At 42.2% G+C, this 16,187-nt stretch overlaps 1 protein-coding gene and 1 non-coding gene across 5 annotated transcripts in view; one reads left to right on the top strand and one right to left on the bottom strand.

Annotated features, from left to right (window-relative positions):
• The first annotated feature begins 2,737 nt into the window (after window positions 1-2,737).
• Window positions 2,738-2,811, top strand: TRNAN-GUU (transfer RNA asparagine (anticodon GUU)). The gene has a single exon. It is a non-coding gene; the product is annotated as a tRNA-Asn (tRNA).
• An 8,096-nt stretch (window positions 2,812-10,907) lies between these two features.
• Window positions 10,908-16,187, bottom strand: part of USPL1 (ubiquitin specific peptidase like 1) — a 40,861-nt gene continuing 35,581 nt past the window's right edge. For all 4 annotated transcript variants that reach the window (XM_060080112.1, XM_060080114.1, XM_060080115.1 and 1 more), the window contains one exon: window positions 10,908-14,576. In XM_060080112.1, the coding sequence (XP_059936095.1) occupies window positions 12,661-14,576 (1,916 nt within the window). In that variant the 3' untranslated portion in view covers window positions 10,908-12,660. The remainder of the gene's footprint in view (window positions 14,577-16,187) is intronic.

The raw sequence follows: 16,187 nt of genomic DNA, 5'->3' as shown, positions 1-16,187 counted from the left end.
CGGGCCCAGCCGCTCCGCGGCACGTGGGATCCTCCTGGACCGGGCAGGAACCCGTGTCCCCTGCATGGGCAGGCGGACTCTCAACCACTGCACCACCAGGGAAGCCCTAAGCTAACTTTTAAAGGTGCAGTTTGGAAAACCTTATCTGTTCCAGGAATTCCAAGGTGGAGGTCATCAATTCCTTCTTCACCTGTTAGCCACTCATAAGCACCACATGCATAAATAACTCCACAGAACCAGATTAAACATAACTGACTCCAAAAGTTGCCCAGCACAGACGGGCAAGAACCTCCTGACAACAGGATCTCTAGATAGTCCTACTCAGAAGATTCCTCCTTCATCCCCTCTCCTTGCATGGCACAGGCTCATCTCTGCAGCTCCACTTAGCTCTTTCCCTCCCCCCCCTTTATCAGAAGCTGGCCTCCATCACTCTCAGCTTTCTCCTCAGTGAAGCACAGCTGGCTCTTGCTAGGAGGAAGCAAGAAGGGTCGGAGAACCCAGATCCAAAAGAAATTTCAAAAAATATGCTCAACATCAGTAATCACTAGGGAAATGCAAATCAAAACCATAATGAGGTAACACTTCACACGCATCAGGATGGCTGTTACAGACAAGAAGGAAGGAAGGAAGGGAGGGAGGGAGGGAGGGAGGGAGGGAGGAGGGAGGGAGGAGGGAGGGAGGGAGAGGGGGGAGAGAGGGAGGGAGGGGGAGAGAGGGAGGGAGGGGAGGGAGGGAGGGGGAGAGAGGGAGGGAGGGAGGGAGGGGGAGAGGGGAGAGAGGGAGGGAGGGAGGGAGGGAGAGAAGGAGGGGAGGGAGGGGGAGAGAGGGAGGGAGAGAGGGAGGGAGGGAGGAAGAGGGAGGGAGGGAGGGAGACAGGGGGAGGGAGGGAGGGAGGGGAGGGAGGGAGGGGGAGAGGGGGAGAGAGGGAGGGAGGGAGAGAGGGAGGGAGGGGAGGGAGGGAGGGAGGAAGGACAGAAGTAAAGAGGGAAGAAAGGAAGGGGGAAAGAAAATAGCAAGTGTTGGCAGGATGTGGAGAAATAGAAACCTTTGCGCACTGTTGGTGGGAATGTGAAACAGTGCAGCTGCTGCGGAAAATGGTATGAAAAATTAAAAACAGAATTACCATATGATTCATCAGTTGTATTTCTGGATATGTACCCAAAAGAACTGAGAGTAAGGTCTCAAAGAGATATTTACACATCCATATTCACTGCAGCATTATTCACAATAACCAAAATGTGGAAGCAACCCAAGTGTCCATCAACTGATAAAGGGGTAAAGACAATGTGGTGCATACACACAATGGAATATGATTCAGCCTTAAAAAGGGATGCAATTCTGACACATGCAACAATGTGGACGAACTCTGAAGACATGCTAAGTGAAACAAGATAGGACAAGTACTGTACAATTTCACTACATGAGGTCCCGAGAGTCGTCAAGCTCATAGAGACAGAAGGTAGAATGGTGGTTGCCAGGTCAGGGGGATGGGGTGGATGTGGAAGGGAGGAGGTAATGTGTAATGGATGCAGAGTTTCAGGTTGGGATGATGAAAACGTTTTGGAGATGGATGGTGGTGACGGCTGCACAGCAGTGTGAATGTACTTAATGCCACCGAACTGTGCGCTTAAAAAAAAAAAAACGGTTAAAATGATGAGAAAAGAACTAGGAGGAAGGAGACAGGAAGGGGTGAGGGAAGGAGGAGGAGGTGGAGGAGGGTCCCTCACAGGTAAGTTGAACGGAAACAGGGAACACACAGGACTGGATTTAGCACGTGGAGAGCTGGGGTTAATTTCCTATTCTGTGGGCGGAGAAGACAAGGGGAGCGACGCTCAAGAGCTCTGGCTTCGCAAAAGTAAAATGAAAGCCAGGCAGTTCTAAGGGTGTGGTACTAATGCTAAGGCTCCCAGTCCCCACCTCTGGGGAGACGGGTCATCCCAGATCTCAAAGGCCTCAGTGCAGAAGTCAGGGAACGCGGAGGGGTGGAGCCTGCAGAGGCCATTTCAAAGTTAAAGGCACATCTTAACTGCCACTCCCTCCATAGGGCTCTTCTGATGTCCCAAACCGGGCATTCTCAACGCTGGCCCTATCCTCGCCAAGGGGGCAAAAATTGTCTCTTAGAGGTGAAAAAATCTTATTCTTTCTATGCACCTAGCACAGAAGGGCACAGGGCAAATTCACACATACGCGGTGTATCTATGGTATCAAAATTTTATGGTGGGGGGGTTGGTGATTAAGGGGGGAAATATCCAAAGGAGAGGGAGAGGGGCAATAACAACCACGCAAAGGCTGAGAACCACTGCCCTAAAGCTGGGGGGCTCCGGGATGTGGCTCCGTCCTCCAGGTCCACACAGCCCTCTGGGCTTCTCACACAGCTCGAGCGCGTGTAGTCCGGCAGGAGAGCACGCGCGACCTCACCCCTTCCAGCTTCCGCGGCCGGGCACCCAGACGGCCGGGTCGTCGTCACGCTCACTGTCACGGCGCGCGGCCGCCCGGGAGAACCGCTCCAGCGCGCACGGGGCAGGGGAGTGTCCCCCACCCCGGGCCCCCGGGCCCCCGGAGCCGCGACACGCTCCGGCCCCGAGGAGCCCCGCGGCTCCACCCGAGCCTCCGCCCGCAGCCCGGCTCCTCCTCGGCGCGCTCCTCCGAGGTGCCAGCGCGGCTACGCCCAGGGCGGCGAGAGAGCCGCCGCAGCCGGGGAAATCTATACACACCGCAGCGCGGTCCCAGTAGCCCCGTCTCTGTGGCGCAATCGGTTAGCGCGTTCGGCTGTTAACCGAAAGGTTGGTGGTTCGAGCCCACCCAGGGACGAAGGAGCTTGTTTTCCTCTACAGGGATTCATTTTAAAACTACAACTCCGAGATTTTTAATCAAATAGGAGTACGACACTGCTACGTTTCTAGGACAGAGGAGGACAACGTCCTCTTAATAGTATTCGGTGCCCAACGCAGTGAATCCAAGAGCGGCACAGCTGCTGAACTGGGAGCCCATGGATAGCAAATTCTAGTCCTACCGAATATCTGGGGGAAATGTGCATATATGTTTCAGGAGACCTGCCCAACATTGTTCATCAACAGCAGACATTGTTATGGCAAAAACAAACAAACAAAAACCACTCAATTGCCCATTGACAGGTGAATGAATAAATACCATTGGTTTCTCTCAGAAAATCTGATACCACCAAAAAGCAAATGTAGTTATTCAATTTTGCCATATCTGTGGCCAAAAGCATTTGAGAAGCAAATGCAGATGCAAACATGCAAGAGGAGACATCTCAGAGTTCAAAGTATGTGGAGGCACCGTTATACCAAGAAACTATTTGCTGAATTAAGCTGTGTTACAGCTTTTGGATCAAGGACTTGAATCTAGGCAAAGCCTTAACGTTTTCTTTAGATTGCTGGCAGATTTTTTTCTGAAATTAAACTCAAGCAGAAATTGTTTGTATGGGTTCCTGTTAAAACGTCTCAAATGACGTATTTTCAACTCGTCTCACAGAAGACACAAATATTTTTCAAGCAGATGATTTGCATAAGACTTTCTTTTTTTCTGATTTTATTGAGAAATAATTGACATGTATATCACTGTATACATACGAGTTTCTATAAAGATAGAGAACCACATGATAATAGGATAACATGAAGATGTAATTCATTTCTGCCAAGATTGAGGTCATGTGGTAGGTGCTTTTTCTCTGGGTCGTTCTTATCAGGGATAGAATTTTGAGACCTAGAAGAAGGAAGAGTTGACTGTCTCACTAGGGTGTCTCCTAGGGAATGCCTTGGCAAATGCTGGCTGACAATTATTTATCAAATTATGGTTGATAATAAAATATCCTCTACTATCTCGTTAGGACCCCTCAGGAAGGAGACACAATATTGCACTTATGGTGGAATTCCAGGCAGAATGACAGGTAGCCACCCCCAAAAAATGTTCTTAGGTAGGGGCCTTTCTGATGCTTCTCAAAATTCCAAACTTGCCACCTACACTTAAGGATACCTTACAGTGACACAGAGAACTATATTCAATATCCTATGATAAACCATAATGGAAAAGAATATTTTTTAAAAAGTATAAAAAGAAGAATGTATATATATATATATATATATGTATAACTGAATCACTTTGCTGTACAGCAGTAATTAAGACAACATTGTAAATCAACTAGACTTCAATTTAAAAAAAGGATAGCTTATAGTGGAAATAAGAAACGGGGAGGGGGTGACAGTGGAATTATGTCATAAGATCATTTATACACTGTTGAAATTGAGTCTCACATTTCAAGATGAAGAAGGTGTAATATTTGCTATTACTGAAGTGATGGGGACTTAGCATGTCCTTCCACCTTGAAGCTGAGTGTACTTACACTAGGGTATAAGCTCCTTGAGGGAAGAGACCATTTTCTGTTATTAATGATCAATTTAGGGTCCAAAGGATTTCCTTCAGGACACAGTTCAAATTCTTGAGCTTAGTGCACAAGGGCTTTCATGATCCGCAGCTGTGTCTCCTGCCCAGTTTCCGCATGAGAGAGGTTATAAGCACTTACCAGGAGTTCCTTGAATGGCCCAGGATGACCTACACCCCCTTCCCGGCCAGACACCTGTCCCTACACCCCGATGTGCCCCATTCTGCTTACCTGGGTAACATCTGCTGAGGAGCTACCCCCTCAGGAAGCCTCCCCTGACACTACCTCCATCTAATTTAGAGGTCCATCCTCCACGCATGCATCACAGTACCCTGAAACCAGGAAGTTACTTGTCCCCTGCACAGGAATATGACCTCTTCAGAGTAGGCACCATGTCTCCGTTCATCTAGCACAGGCCTGTCCCATGGCACACGCTCAGGACCAGAGCAATCCCTGCCTTCTCGGGGTATGTGTTTAACAGAGACCGACAGTCAGATAAAAATGCATATGATGAAAGGTCGGCATGAGAAACACAGAAAAATGCTCCCAGGCCTTGAAGGAGGAAGTCAGCTTAGATGGGCTGGATGGTGTCTTCATGGAGGATTTGAAATGACCCTGAAAGATCTGGACAGGCCAGAGGCAGAGGAGGCGTGTCTAAGGCTGGGGAAATTTCAGGACAAGATGAGGGCACGATGGGGGTGATGGACAAAGTGTACTTAAATAGGGAGCAGTGAAAACGTTTGTAGCTTGTGGAAGGGCCCTGAAGAGCAAGAGAAGAGGCTGTCCGAGAACAGTATGGAGGTTCCTTAAAAAAACTAAAAACAAGGCTTCCCCGGTGGTGCAGTGGTTGAGAATCTTCCTGCCAATGCAGGGGACATGGGTTCGAGCCCTGGGTTCGAGCCCTGGTCTGGGAGGATCCCACATGCCGTGGAGCAGCTGGGGCTGTGAGCCACACTACTGAGCCTGCGCGTCTGGAGCCTGTGCTCTGCAACAAGAGAGGCCACAATAGTGAGAGGCCCACGCACCACGATGAAGAGTGGTCCCTGCTTGCCAGCAACTAGAGAAAGCCCTCGTACAGAAACGAAGACCCAACACAGCCATAAATAAATAAATTATTTTTTTAAAAAGAGTTATCGTTTAAAAAAAAAACAAAACTAAAAACAGAGCTACCATATGACCCTGCAATCCCACTCCTGGGCATGTACCCAGAAAAAAACATAGTCCAAAAGGATACATGCACCCCAATGTTCATTGCAGCGCTGTTTGCAGTAGCCAAGCCATGGAAGCAACCTAAGTGTCCATCGACAGAGGAACGAGTGAAGATGTGGCACATATATATACAATGGATTATGAGTCATAAAGAAGAATGAAATAATGCCATTTGCACTAACATGGATGGACCTAGAGATTGTCATACTGAGTGAAGTAAGTCAGAGGAAGAGAAATATCGTATAATATCGCTTATCTGCAGAATCTAAAAGAAATGATACAAATGAATGTATTTACAAACCAGAAATGAACTCACAGACTTCGAGAATGAACTTACGGTTACCAGGGGGGGAAGGGTGGAGGGAAGGGATAGTTACGGAGTTGGGGATTGACATGTACACACTGCTGTATTTAAAAAGGATAACCAATAAGGACCTGCTGTATAGCACAGAGAACTCTGCTCAATGTTATGTGGCAGCCTGGATGGGAGGGGAGTCTGGGGGAGAATGGATCCGTGTATATGTATGGCTGAGTCGCTTTGCTGTGCACCTGAGACTCTCACAACATTGGTAATCGGCTATACTCCAATATAAAATAAAAAGTTTAAAAGAGAGAGAGAGAGAGAAGAGGCTGCACTTTACCCTGTAGAGTAAGAGAGTCACTATTAAAGGTTTCTGTTTCACGACAGAATGAAATCTATTTTAGGTGGTTGGGTTGGCAACAATGTCAATAAGAAATAAGAGGGCTTCCCTGGTGGCGCAGTGGTTGAGAGTCTGCCTGCCGATGCAGGGGACGCGGGTTCGTGCCCCGGTCCGGGAGGATCCCACATGCCGCGGAGCGGCTAGGCCCGTGAGCCATGGCCGCTGAGCCTGCGCGTCCGGAGCCTGTGCTCCGCAACGGGAGAGGCCACAACAGTGAGAGGCCCGCGTACCGCAAAAAAAAAAAAAAAAAAAAGAAAAAAGAAAAAAGAAATAAGAGATCAGAGGACAGTTTAGACGCAATTATATTTCAAAGGAGAGGCAGTGACGCTCTGGGTTAAGGTGGGTAAAGGAAAGAAGGCATGGATTGATTCAAGGGAAGCCTGGTCAAGATTTAGGGACTGAAACAGGAGGGAAGTTTGAGGGTGAAGCCCGCATTTAGAGCCTGGGAGACCCAGAAAATGGTGATACCAGTGCTTGATGTGGGACTTTGGAGGGGTCTTAAAGAAACCTTGAAATTAGAAAAATTATAAATTGTCCATACTCTTAGCTTTCCTAACTTGTGGCCTGTTCTCCACCATGGAGTTCATCTAGAACCTAGTCTCAGAAACAATCTTCATTTTAAGTTAAACTTCATTTATTTAAGATAAACTTCCCAAGAGACTACTTAGGGGTCCACAGAGCCCAGTGAAAATCTGAATGGGAAGCTAAGGACCCTCTCCCCAGAATGTACACATTCACAGAGAACATCTTATTTACAATGTCCAAGAGAGTCACAGAGCCTCTGGAGCAGAGAGTTCTTGGCCCCCAGATCTTGAAGGCCCGGCTTTGTATTTTATTTATTGGATTTGTATTCTAATTACTGATAAAGGTCATAAAGCATGTCAAATCCAAAGTGTTTAGGTATGGGAAAATTACTAAACTGAAGATTTTAAGGTAACACAAAGAACTAGAGGAGTCTAATATTATTGACAAGTCACAAAGAGAAGCCAGTAGCCAGTTTCTTTTTCTTTTTCTTTTTTTTTTGCTGAGCAATTAATTACGTATGGAAAATTAGTAATACAGGACTTGAGACAAAAAAACTGCCTTGAGGTTTTAACATTTAATGCTTTATTGTTGTAGTCTGGAGCGACTGGAGGTACTTACTGGTTGTGAAGGGCTTTAATACAGTGATCCTTCCAGGGTCCCTTCTATAGGGATTTACACCATCACCAGATACCAATTTGTATTTCTTTCCTTGGGAGTCACTTTAATGACACCCAGCAAACTATCATATTTTAGTCACCCCCTCATAGGATTTGAGCCCCCCCTTTTTTTTTAGTAAAAACAAACCAAAAATTATTGTCTGTCAGATGACTCAAACTAGTTATTCCTAAACAAGTAAATCAAATACACACTTTAAAATAAGGAGATCTTCAACTACCTTAGTAATAAACTGCAAAGTAGATCATAGATTATTATATGCATGTGTGAGCATAATGATAGTTTATTTATACTTAATTATCCAATATATTCACTGGTACAAGAACATAGGCTGGCTTGATAATTGGAATTCTAGTGAGGTGGATGGACCTAGAGTCTGTCATACAGAGTGAAGTCAGAAAGAGAAAAACATATACCGTATGCTAACACATATATATGGAATCTAAGAAAAAAAAAAAGGTCATGAAGAACCTAGGGGTAAGACGGGAATAGACACAGACCTACTAGAGAATGCACTTGAGGACACGAGGAAGGGGAAGGGTAAGCTGTGACAAAGTGAGAGAGAGGCATGGACACATATACACTACCAAACGTAAAATAGATAGCTAGCGGGAAGCAGCTGCATAGCACAGGGAGATCACCTCGGTGGTTTGTGATCACCTAGAGGGGTGGGATAGGGAGGGTGGGAGGGAGGGAGGTGCAAGAGGGAAGAGATATGAGAGTATATGTATATGTATAGCTGATTCACTTTGTTATAAAGCAGAAACTAACACACCATTGTAAAGCAATTTTACTCCAATGAAGATGTTAAAAAAAAAAAAGGAATTCACTATACTACTACTACAGAGGTGAAAATCTGCAATGAATAAGAACTAAATATAGAACTGAAGTTTTAAATATAGGATTTCCCTATTAGTTACCAAGCACAGGGATGCTTTACAGTAACCACAAGGTCCATATCGGTGGGACTCCAGTTTACAACTCAGATATCTTGACATCCTGCTGAACAGGCCCCGTTTACGTTGCCTTGGGGCTGGGGGAGTTTTAAATATCAGGTGAGTTGTAGACACACTTGAACTTCTCAGCACATTTAGATCCTCTCTGCCTCCAAACCCAGTGGGAAGGTTATAATAACGAGAAAGCCGGCAAGAAGGGTGCTTGATCAAGCTATTAAGTGCCTGCAATAACTAAACAGGAAATGCATTTTCATTTTGAGATTTGAAGTATTTCATAGGAGCTCCTTTTCTCCTGATGACCTCTTGCTTCTGTGGTTACATTTAATCTCTTGATTAAACCTCTCCAGTACCAGATTTATTGTCGCTTTGGCACTTTGCTGTCTTGCAGAAGTTAATAAGCGCCTTTTGTGGGTCTGCTTTACTCAGAAGCATCCTGTAGTGCCTGTCGGCCACCTTTGCCTCTTCTGTGGCTTCCTGAGGGAACACGGGTGGGGAGAAAGGGGAGAGGAGCTCCTGGAGGTGAAAAGCAAAGAAGGGCCAGAAAGACAGTCACAGATAAGCTCACTGAACAGGTCTGTTTCAGAGCCACCAACGGTATGGGGCTCTTTACCTGCGGCAGGAGCGCCCACAGGAGATGCCTCTGGAAACGGCTCAGAAAAAGTCAGTAGTTTAAGGTCACTCCTTTGCGATGCTCCCTCTAACCTGCCAGCTCGATTCCACCCTTCCTCCCCTGCCATAACACATATGGACACGGCTCACTGTTTTTGGCCCCAGATTCTGAGTTTGGAAAAGCTAGTCCATTTTGTGTTGTTTGCATTTGCGGTACCCAGGAAAACACACAGATAACTAAACTTACTGCCATAATCATTTCACAATATAGGTAACTCAAACCATTATGCTGTACACCTTAAACTTATACAGTGCTGTATGTCAATTATATCTCAGTAAAACTGGAAGAAACAAAACTCTAATAAACTGTATCTTCTGCTTTTCATATACTTTTTCTGACTTGCAGAGTGGATGACTGCAATAATGTTAACTGGAAGAAAAATTGGCTAAAATTTGATACTTTCCTCCTAGCCTTTTTACCCCCCCTAGGAAATTGATATTTACACTGTTTAATTGCCTTCTATAATTGATCACTAAGTTTCTTCCCACATAACTTCAATAAACTATAGGAATTGAATATTTGTTAACATAATATGAAAGATATGTGAATGGTGTATTTTGAATGGTTAAAGAACAGTGAGGTGATTCAATAAATGGTATTCGAACAAATATACTGTTGGGGGGAAAAGAAACCTCATGGCACCACATCAAGATACACTGCGAAAGAATTAAAGATTCATGAAAGGAAGGAAGGGAGGGAGGGAAGGAGGGAAGGAGGAAAGAAAAGAAGGAAAGGAAAGAAAGAAAAAGGAAGAAAGAAAGAAAAAGGAAGAAAGAAAGAAAAAGAAAGAAAGGAGAAAGAGAGAGGGAGGAAGGAAGGAAGGGAGGGAAAGAAAGAAGAGATGGAGGGAGGGAGGGAGAGAGGAAGGAAGGAAAGGAAAGAAAAGAAAGAAAAAGGAAGAAAGAAAGAAAGGAGAAAGAGAGAGGGAGGAAGGAAGGAGGAAGGGAGGGAAAGAAAGGAGAGAGAGAGAGAGGGAGGGAGGAAGGAAGGAAGAAAAGGAAGAAAAGAAACCTAGTTCCATTGACACGCCTACTTGCCAAAATTTATTTGTAACCCTAAAAATCAATACTTGCAGTGCTCTTGTGGTCATTTATGGACATGTACACAGCAGTGAAAAATCTGAAACCCTTGCAGTACATTTGGTCCATGCCAAATATCAAGGCTCTTGCTATTTGGTACGGATCATTTGGCATGGACCAAATATGCTCATGGACATTTTGGGTAGGACCAAATTTCAAGGACCATTGGCATGGACCAAATGTCTTATGGACACTTTTTGTCCTTTTTGTTGGTTATTTCACTTGTTTAAAATGGCCCCCAAGTGTGGTGCTCAAGTGCTGTCTAGTATTCCAAAGTGCAAGAAAGGTGTGATGTGCCTCATGGAAAAAAAACATGCGTGGGATGAGCTCCATTCAGGAAGGAGTTACAGTGCTGGTGACCTTGTGTTCAATATTAATAAATCAACAATATATATTACATAAGGTATCTTTAAACAGAAACACACAAAAAACAACATTTGTTGATCAGGTGACAAAAATGTTGTGACCAGAGGCTCACAGGAACCTAACTGTATTCCCCCAGGAGCGGTGGTCCAGTATTTGCTAATTCAGTGTTTGTGGTGACTTGATACAACAGAAGTACCGCAAATAACAGGAGTCAACCGTACGTATCCCCTATGACCACCCAACATTATATATTTACCTCCTTGTTTAGAAGGCAAATTACTAAAAGGCAAGAATTTCCTTTTATTTATTTATTTTTATTGCCTTATGTCTGAGGTTTACAACAGTGCTTGGCACTCAGCAGAAATCTAGAAATAGTTGAATAAATAATTAATAACAAGTAAAGGATGGATAAGCAATTCCTCAAAGAAACTCAACTGGCCAATAAAGTTACAGAAAATATTCAACCTCACTAATAATCATGGAAATGTAACCAAAACCAGCCAAGGTTTCTTCCCCCTTCAATGCTACTACCTGGTGTTGGTGAGGGTTCAGCAAAGCCATGCAAACAATCATTAAAAGACTGTAAAAAAGTGCATATTCTTTGACCCAGAAATTCCACTCCCAGAAAATAAAACTTGGATCTGTGAAAATTTTTATCAATAAGGATAATTAACAATAACAAAACAATACAAATCACCTCAAAATATAAATTGGTGAAACAATGGTAATACACACAAGGTAACATTATATAGCTATCCAAAAGTTGTCAAAAACTAAGATGGAAAAATGCTCATTAAACATTAACACAGATCATTAACAAATAGGTACAACAGAATCTCATATTTATGTCTTAAAGTCTAAATGCATAAAAATATGAAAATGTTTGCAGTAGTTATTACCACTAAGTGTTAAGATGAATGCTCCGAAATCTTCTTGGTGTTTTCCTGTATTTTCCCAGTTTTTCCTTACAATAAACATGACTTTTTATTTTGCAATCAGAAAAAAAGGGAGGGGGAGGTTTGGGAGTAATTTTGACAAATCATTTTTGCAGTACTGAGTCCCTAGCAAAGTATTCTCCCCCAAGACCGCCACCTTCAAACCTTAGTAACCCTGCTACTAACTCAAATCACTAGAGCAGTGGTGCTGTTTGGGCACCCAAACTTTAAATGAAGCTAGAGGTAGAACATATGTTAAGTTCAAGCACTGTAGTAACCACTCTATACTCAATCCCAGCTCTACAACTTACTAGTTCTGTGCTGTTTCCTTATCTGTTAAAAGTGATAAGAGTACCTTGCTCATAGGAATGCTGAGGTTTAAATGAATTAATGTTTCATTTACAGTAGAATCCAACATAGGCAAGCCTTACATGCACTGCTATTTCTCCCAAAATATAACTGTTAGATGGTGTCCCACTTTGGTTACAGAAATAAATGTCTTGGGGGAGAAAGATGATACTTATAATGTAAACTCTTAGCACATCAACACAAAAATAGGTTACTTTTTCCTGTTACAGATCATTTTTTTGATCACCTAACATTATATAAAGTTCTAGTAACAAGTTTCCTGCCATCTTTTGTAAAGAGAGAAAGAGGAAACAAGTTGTATGAGGGGAGCTTACATTCTACACCACTCTACTGGTAGAAGAGACAGGCTTAGGCTCTTATGTAAGACCACAAAACCCTTAGCAAAACAGTCATGTGTTCACGTATCATATACACTGACTTAAGTTTGTATCAACTAGTGTTTTGCCTGAACCAACATAACTAAAATTTAAAATGTAGAAATTTAATGTACCCAACTGTACAAACTGCCAGAAACTATAAACTACTTTTCATTTTTAACATTTTGAAATCCTCATTCTCCTACAAACACAAAATGAAGCCAACAAGGAGAACAAATTCTTCATCATTTAAACTTGTGAAACAGATCATATGCTTTGTGGGCATAACCAAAGGTAAAACCTTCAGTAGCTTACATTTTGTTCATGACAAGGCCAGTGTGTAAACACTACCTAAAAACATAGTAAATTTTTCCAAGAGTAATAATAAATATTAACCTAAAAAGAGTTAACAAGCATTCAACAATTCTCAAACAGATAGTCATCAAAATGAGGGAAGTCTAATGTGTCACTTGCTAAAGAATTTAACGCGGAAGTAGAAAAAAACTCATCAAAAATATCAGTCTTCATGGGATTTTCCGAGTTCAATGTCGTAACATAGGCATTATTTGTGAGTGAGTCTGGCTGAACTTTGCATTGATTTTTCTTGGTAGGGCTGCAGTAATTATGGTCCTGTCTCAGATGTATGTCTTGGGGAATATTGTTTAATTCATTAGGTACTGGTGCTGGGATATGATTATCTCCCATTTCTAAGTATCGAAAGTCAGCCTCCTCATTTTCTGAGAGCTCTGTTGAAACAACAGTTGTAGGGGACAGTAATTCTGCTAAGATTTCTTCATGAGTTTGACTACTGTATGAGGAAACACTAGGAACTGTGGCGCATCCAGATTTACTATCGGCAATATCAATTTGATGTTGTAGTTCTTTTAACAAGTCTTCTATTGATTCACAATCATTTGGAGATTCACAATCATTTGGAGATCCACAATGGGACATAGGTTCTAAATTTTCACTTGGAAGTGTTCCATTTTGGGGGGAAGACATAAGGGCAGCTAATTTCTTCTTTTTTGCCTTAAGTTTTTTAAGAAGTTTTAGACGAAGTTTATGAATCTGACCCTCAACTGAGTCTCCATGGTTTGCTGAAGAAACACCATTTTCATTTCCATGAGAATTGTGGTTGAGGTGAGCTCCATATGAGGCGTTTTCACATTTCTTCAAAACTTCCAAATCACCATAACCATTAGCAGGGAGAGAAGCTGTGCTGACTGGAGATGGATGGCTTGGTGCAGGGTTACTAACTGGAGGAGGCTTACTTGTACACCTATGAGCTTCCCTGGATGCCCAGTTACCCTTTTGTTTTGTACCTTTAGTTTTAAAGCCACCAAAATTACTTGCCCCCTTAACTGGAGGCTGCAAATCAGTCACAGTGTTTCTATTATGAGCTGAAACACGAAACGGCATAAAAGGAACACCCTTGCTTAGTAAGCCTTTAACCCAGCTTCCCACAAATGGTTTTTTCTGATTTTCTTTCAGAAATGGATTCTGTGACGGCTTAGCTGTTATGGTTTGAGAAGATGCTGCAGTTTCTTTTTCCTTCAAATCAGACACCTGAGATGTAACATGTTGTTCTGGTTTTAATTTCTCAGTTTTTGGTAAAAGAAGTTGTTTCGATGGAGCATCCTTCTCTAGGGCAACTGTACCCTCAGTTTCTACTGACTTTACTCTCTGTGTAAGGTCAGTAGCACGAATATCATTCACAGGCTGAGTAACTACAGTATCTTCTGTATTCAGCTGTACTGATGGCACATTTGTATTTACAAGTTGAGATGAAAAGCTTAAATCCACAAACTGGTCTTGGGTAAGCTCGTCCTCGCATGGAGCCGATACTAAAGAAGCCATTAGTGACTCCTGCGATTGCAAAGTATGTGTCTTGACAACCCCTGCATTCTCTGCCACAGGTTTATTTTCTAATAAAAAACCTTCAGAGTTAACCTGTATTTCTTCAAATGCCAAAGGTGAAATACTCTTGTCGACCAAACCTTTCGGACCTGAAAATAAATGATGCTCAAAAGTTACGGCTTCATCCTGTGAAAGAGTATTAGGAGCAACGGACACCTTTGTGGGGTGAGTTCCTGAGGACATTTCAGCTGAGGCAACACCACCTACAGGACACAATGCTGGAGATACTTGATTCTCATCTCCGAAAGCGTGTTGATCATAAGTCTTTTTAAGTGGGCAGCAGGCAGGTGCTTTATCTGTCGTTTGGGATGTGTTTCTTTCCCAGATAACAATATGTATCTCTGAAGCAGGAACTTGAAATTTCTCATGCCTTTCAGACCATGGGCCTTTTAAGTCATCACATTCCAGCCAACTTCCTGGGGGATGGGGAAGGAAAGTGAAAGATGTGAGACATTCAAAAAAACCACCATCCTGGGTTAACTTGCTTCTGGCCTTTTTAACCACTGTATCACTGGATATCCACCAAAGGAGAATGCTTGAAAACATGGCCTGTCCTTATGTCACCATTTTTCTCTGCCAAATGTTAGAAGTCCTTATTCGGATAACAAAAGTTATACACTAACATCCAGAAATGTGAGAAATTGAGGTAGTGTTTACTCTTTTCTAAAATGCCCACAAAAATCAAGACAGAAGTATCTTTAACTTCTGGAACTTAGAAATACAGTACAGTATCATCTAATATATCTAACAATATTAGAAAATAGATTAAGTTTTTCATAATACAATGAATTTTCAAGATAAATGAAGCTTGTTAACTCAAATGCCAACACTTAATTCAATTCTTATTTTATTTCTTTTTGGGGTTAGAAAAAGAAGCTTAGGTTTTTAGGTGTCTGCTCTTATTTTATTTCTGAGCTCCTGTTTTCTCATTTGTCAAGTAGGAATGAGATGATGGATGAAGGGAAAGAGGTTAATGTCCCTCTACACACCGAAAAACCCCAAACAAAACCATCTGTTACGTTTATGTGGATACACCCTTATAAACTATCTGAACCCACCACTTTGTATCCTATACCCATTAAAACTTTGAGAATATTTTCTTTGCCTAGGTCAGTGGTTCTCTACCACACATACACATTAGAATCATCTGATCAATATTTAGGCTGAATTCTCAGAGACTGATTCACTGGTCTAGGAGAGAGCCAGGATGTTTTTTATAAGCTAACCATACAATTTTCATATGCTGTCAAAGTTGGAAACCATCTAACCTCTTCTACCTGAAGCAGACTTTTCATACTCTAGAATGCAATAAAAAAGTAAAATAAATTTTTTCAAAGTTTTTTTATGTTATTGAGAACCACTTCCCCCCCACCCCAAATTCTGAAGTAGGGTAAAACTTTAAGGTAATAACTATATTTATAACATGAGTTTCAATTTGCAAAGTGCTTTTATAAACACGTTATTGTGTCATCTAACCAAACCATCCCCAGGAAGAAAACATCAAATATGAAAAATTTCTTAACAACTGTAAATGGAAAAATAGAACAAAATCAAAGTGACCCCTTATCAATGAACTGATATAACACTTTAAGGAGACTGAGTTATCTTGTCTAAGACAAAGTGAACATCGTGAGGGGAAACAAACTCAATAATAAACCACATTAAATATACAGAAGGGAAAAAGCAAAATTCATGAGCTGTACTAGTTAACCTTGTATTGAAAAGCTTAATTATTTAAATAAAGGCTTTACCTTGACCGTAGCTGTTAGCAAACTATGGATTTCAGATATTCTATTTCACAGTGAGAGAAGGTTACATAGTCTGCAATGTCTAATAGTCTTAGAAATAGATGTTTACTTTTACTTATATTACTAACAATTGCAAACTCAGCAAAACTTATTTTATTTTTGTTCTCAACTAAAAAACCTCCGGAACAATGCACTTTCTTTTTAAAAGAAATACAAGGTTATAGATCTAAAAACTCAAAATTGCCACCATTTTTTATACTGAACATATATGACTCATAT

This window comes from Mesoplodon densirostris, chromosome 17 (assembly GCF_025265405.1).
Source record: "Mesoplodon densirostris isolate mMesDen1 chromosome 17, mMesDen1 primary haplotype, whole genome shotgun sequence".
In the NCBI taxonomy this organism is placed as follows: domain Eukaryota; kingdom Metazoa; phylum Chordata; class Mammalia; order Artiodactyla; family Ziphiidae; genus Mesoplodon; species Mesoplodon densirostris.
This window is presented reverse-complemented; position numbering and strand designations above follow the sequence as displayed.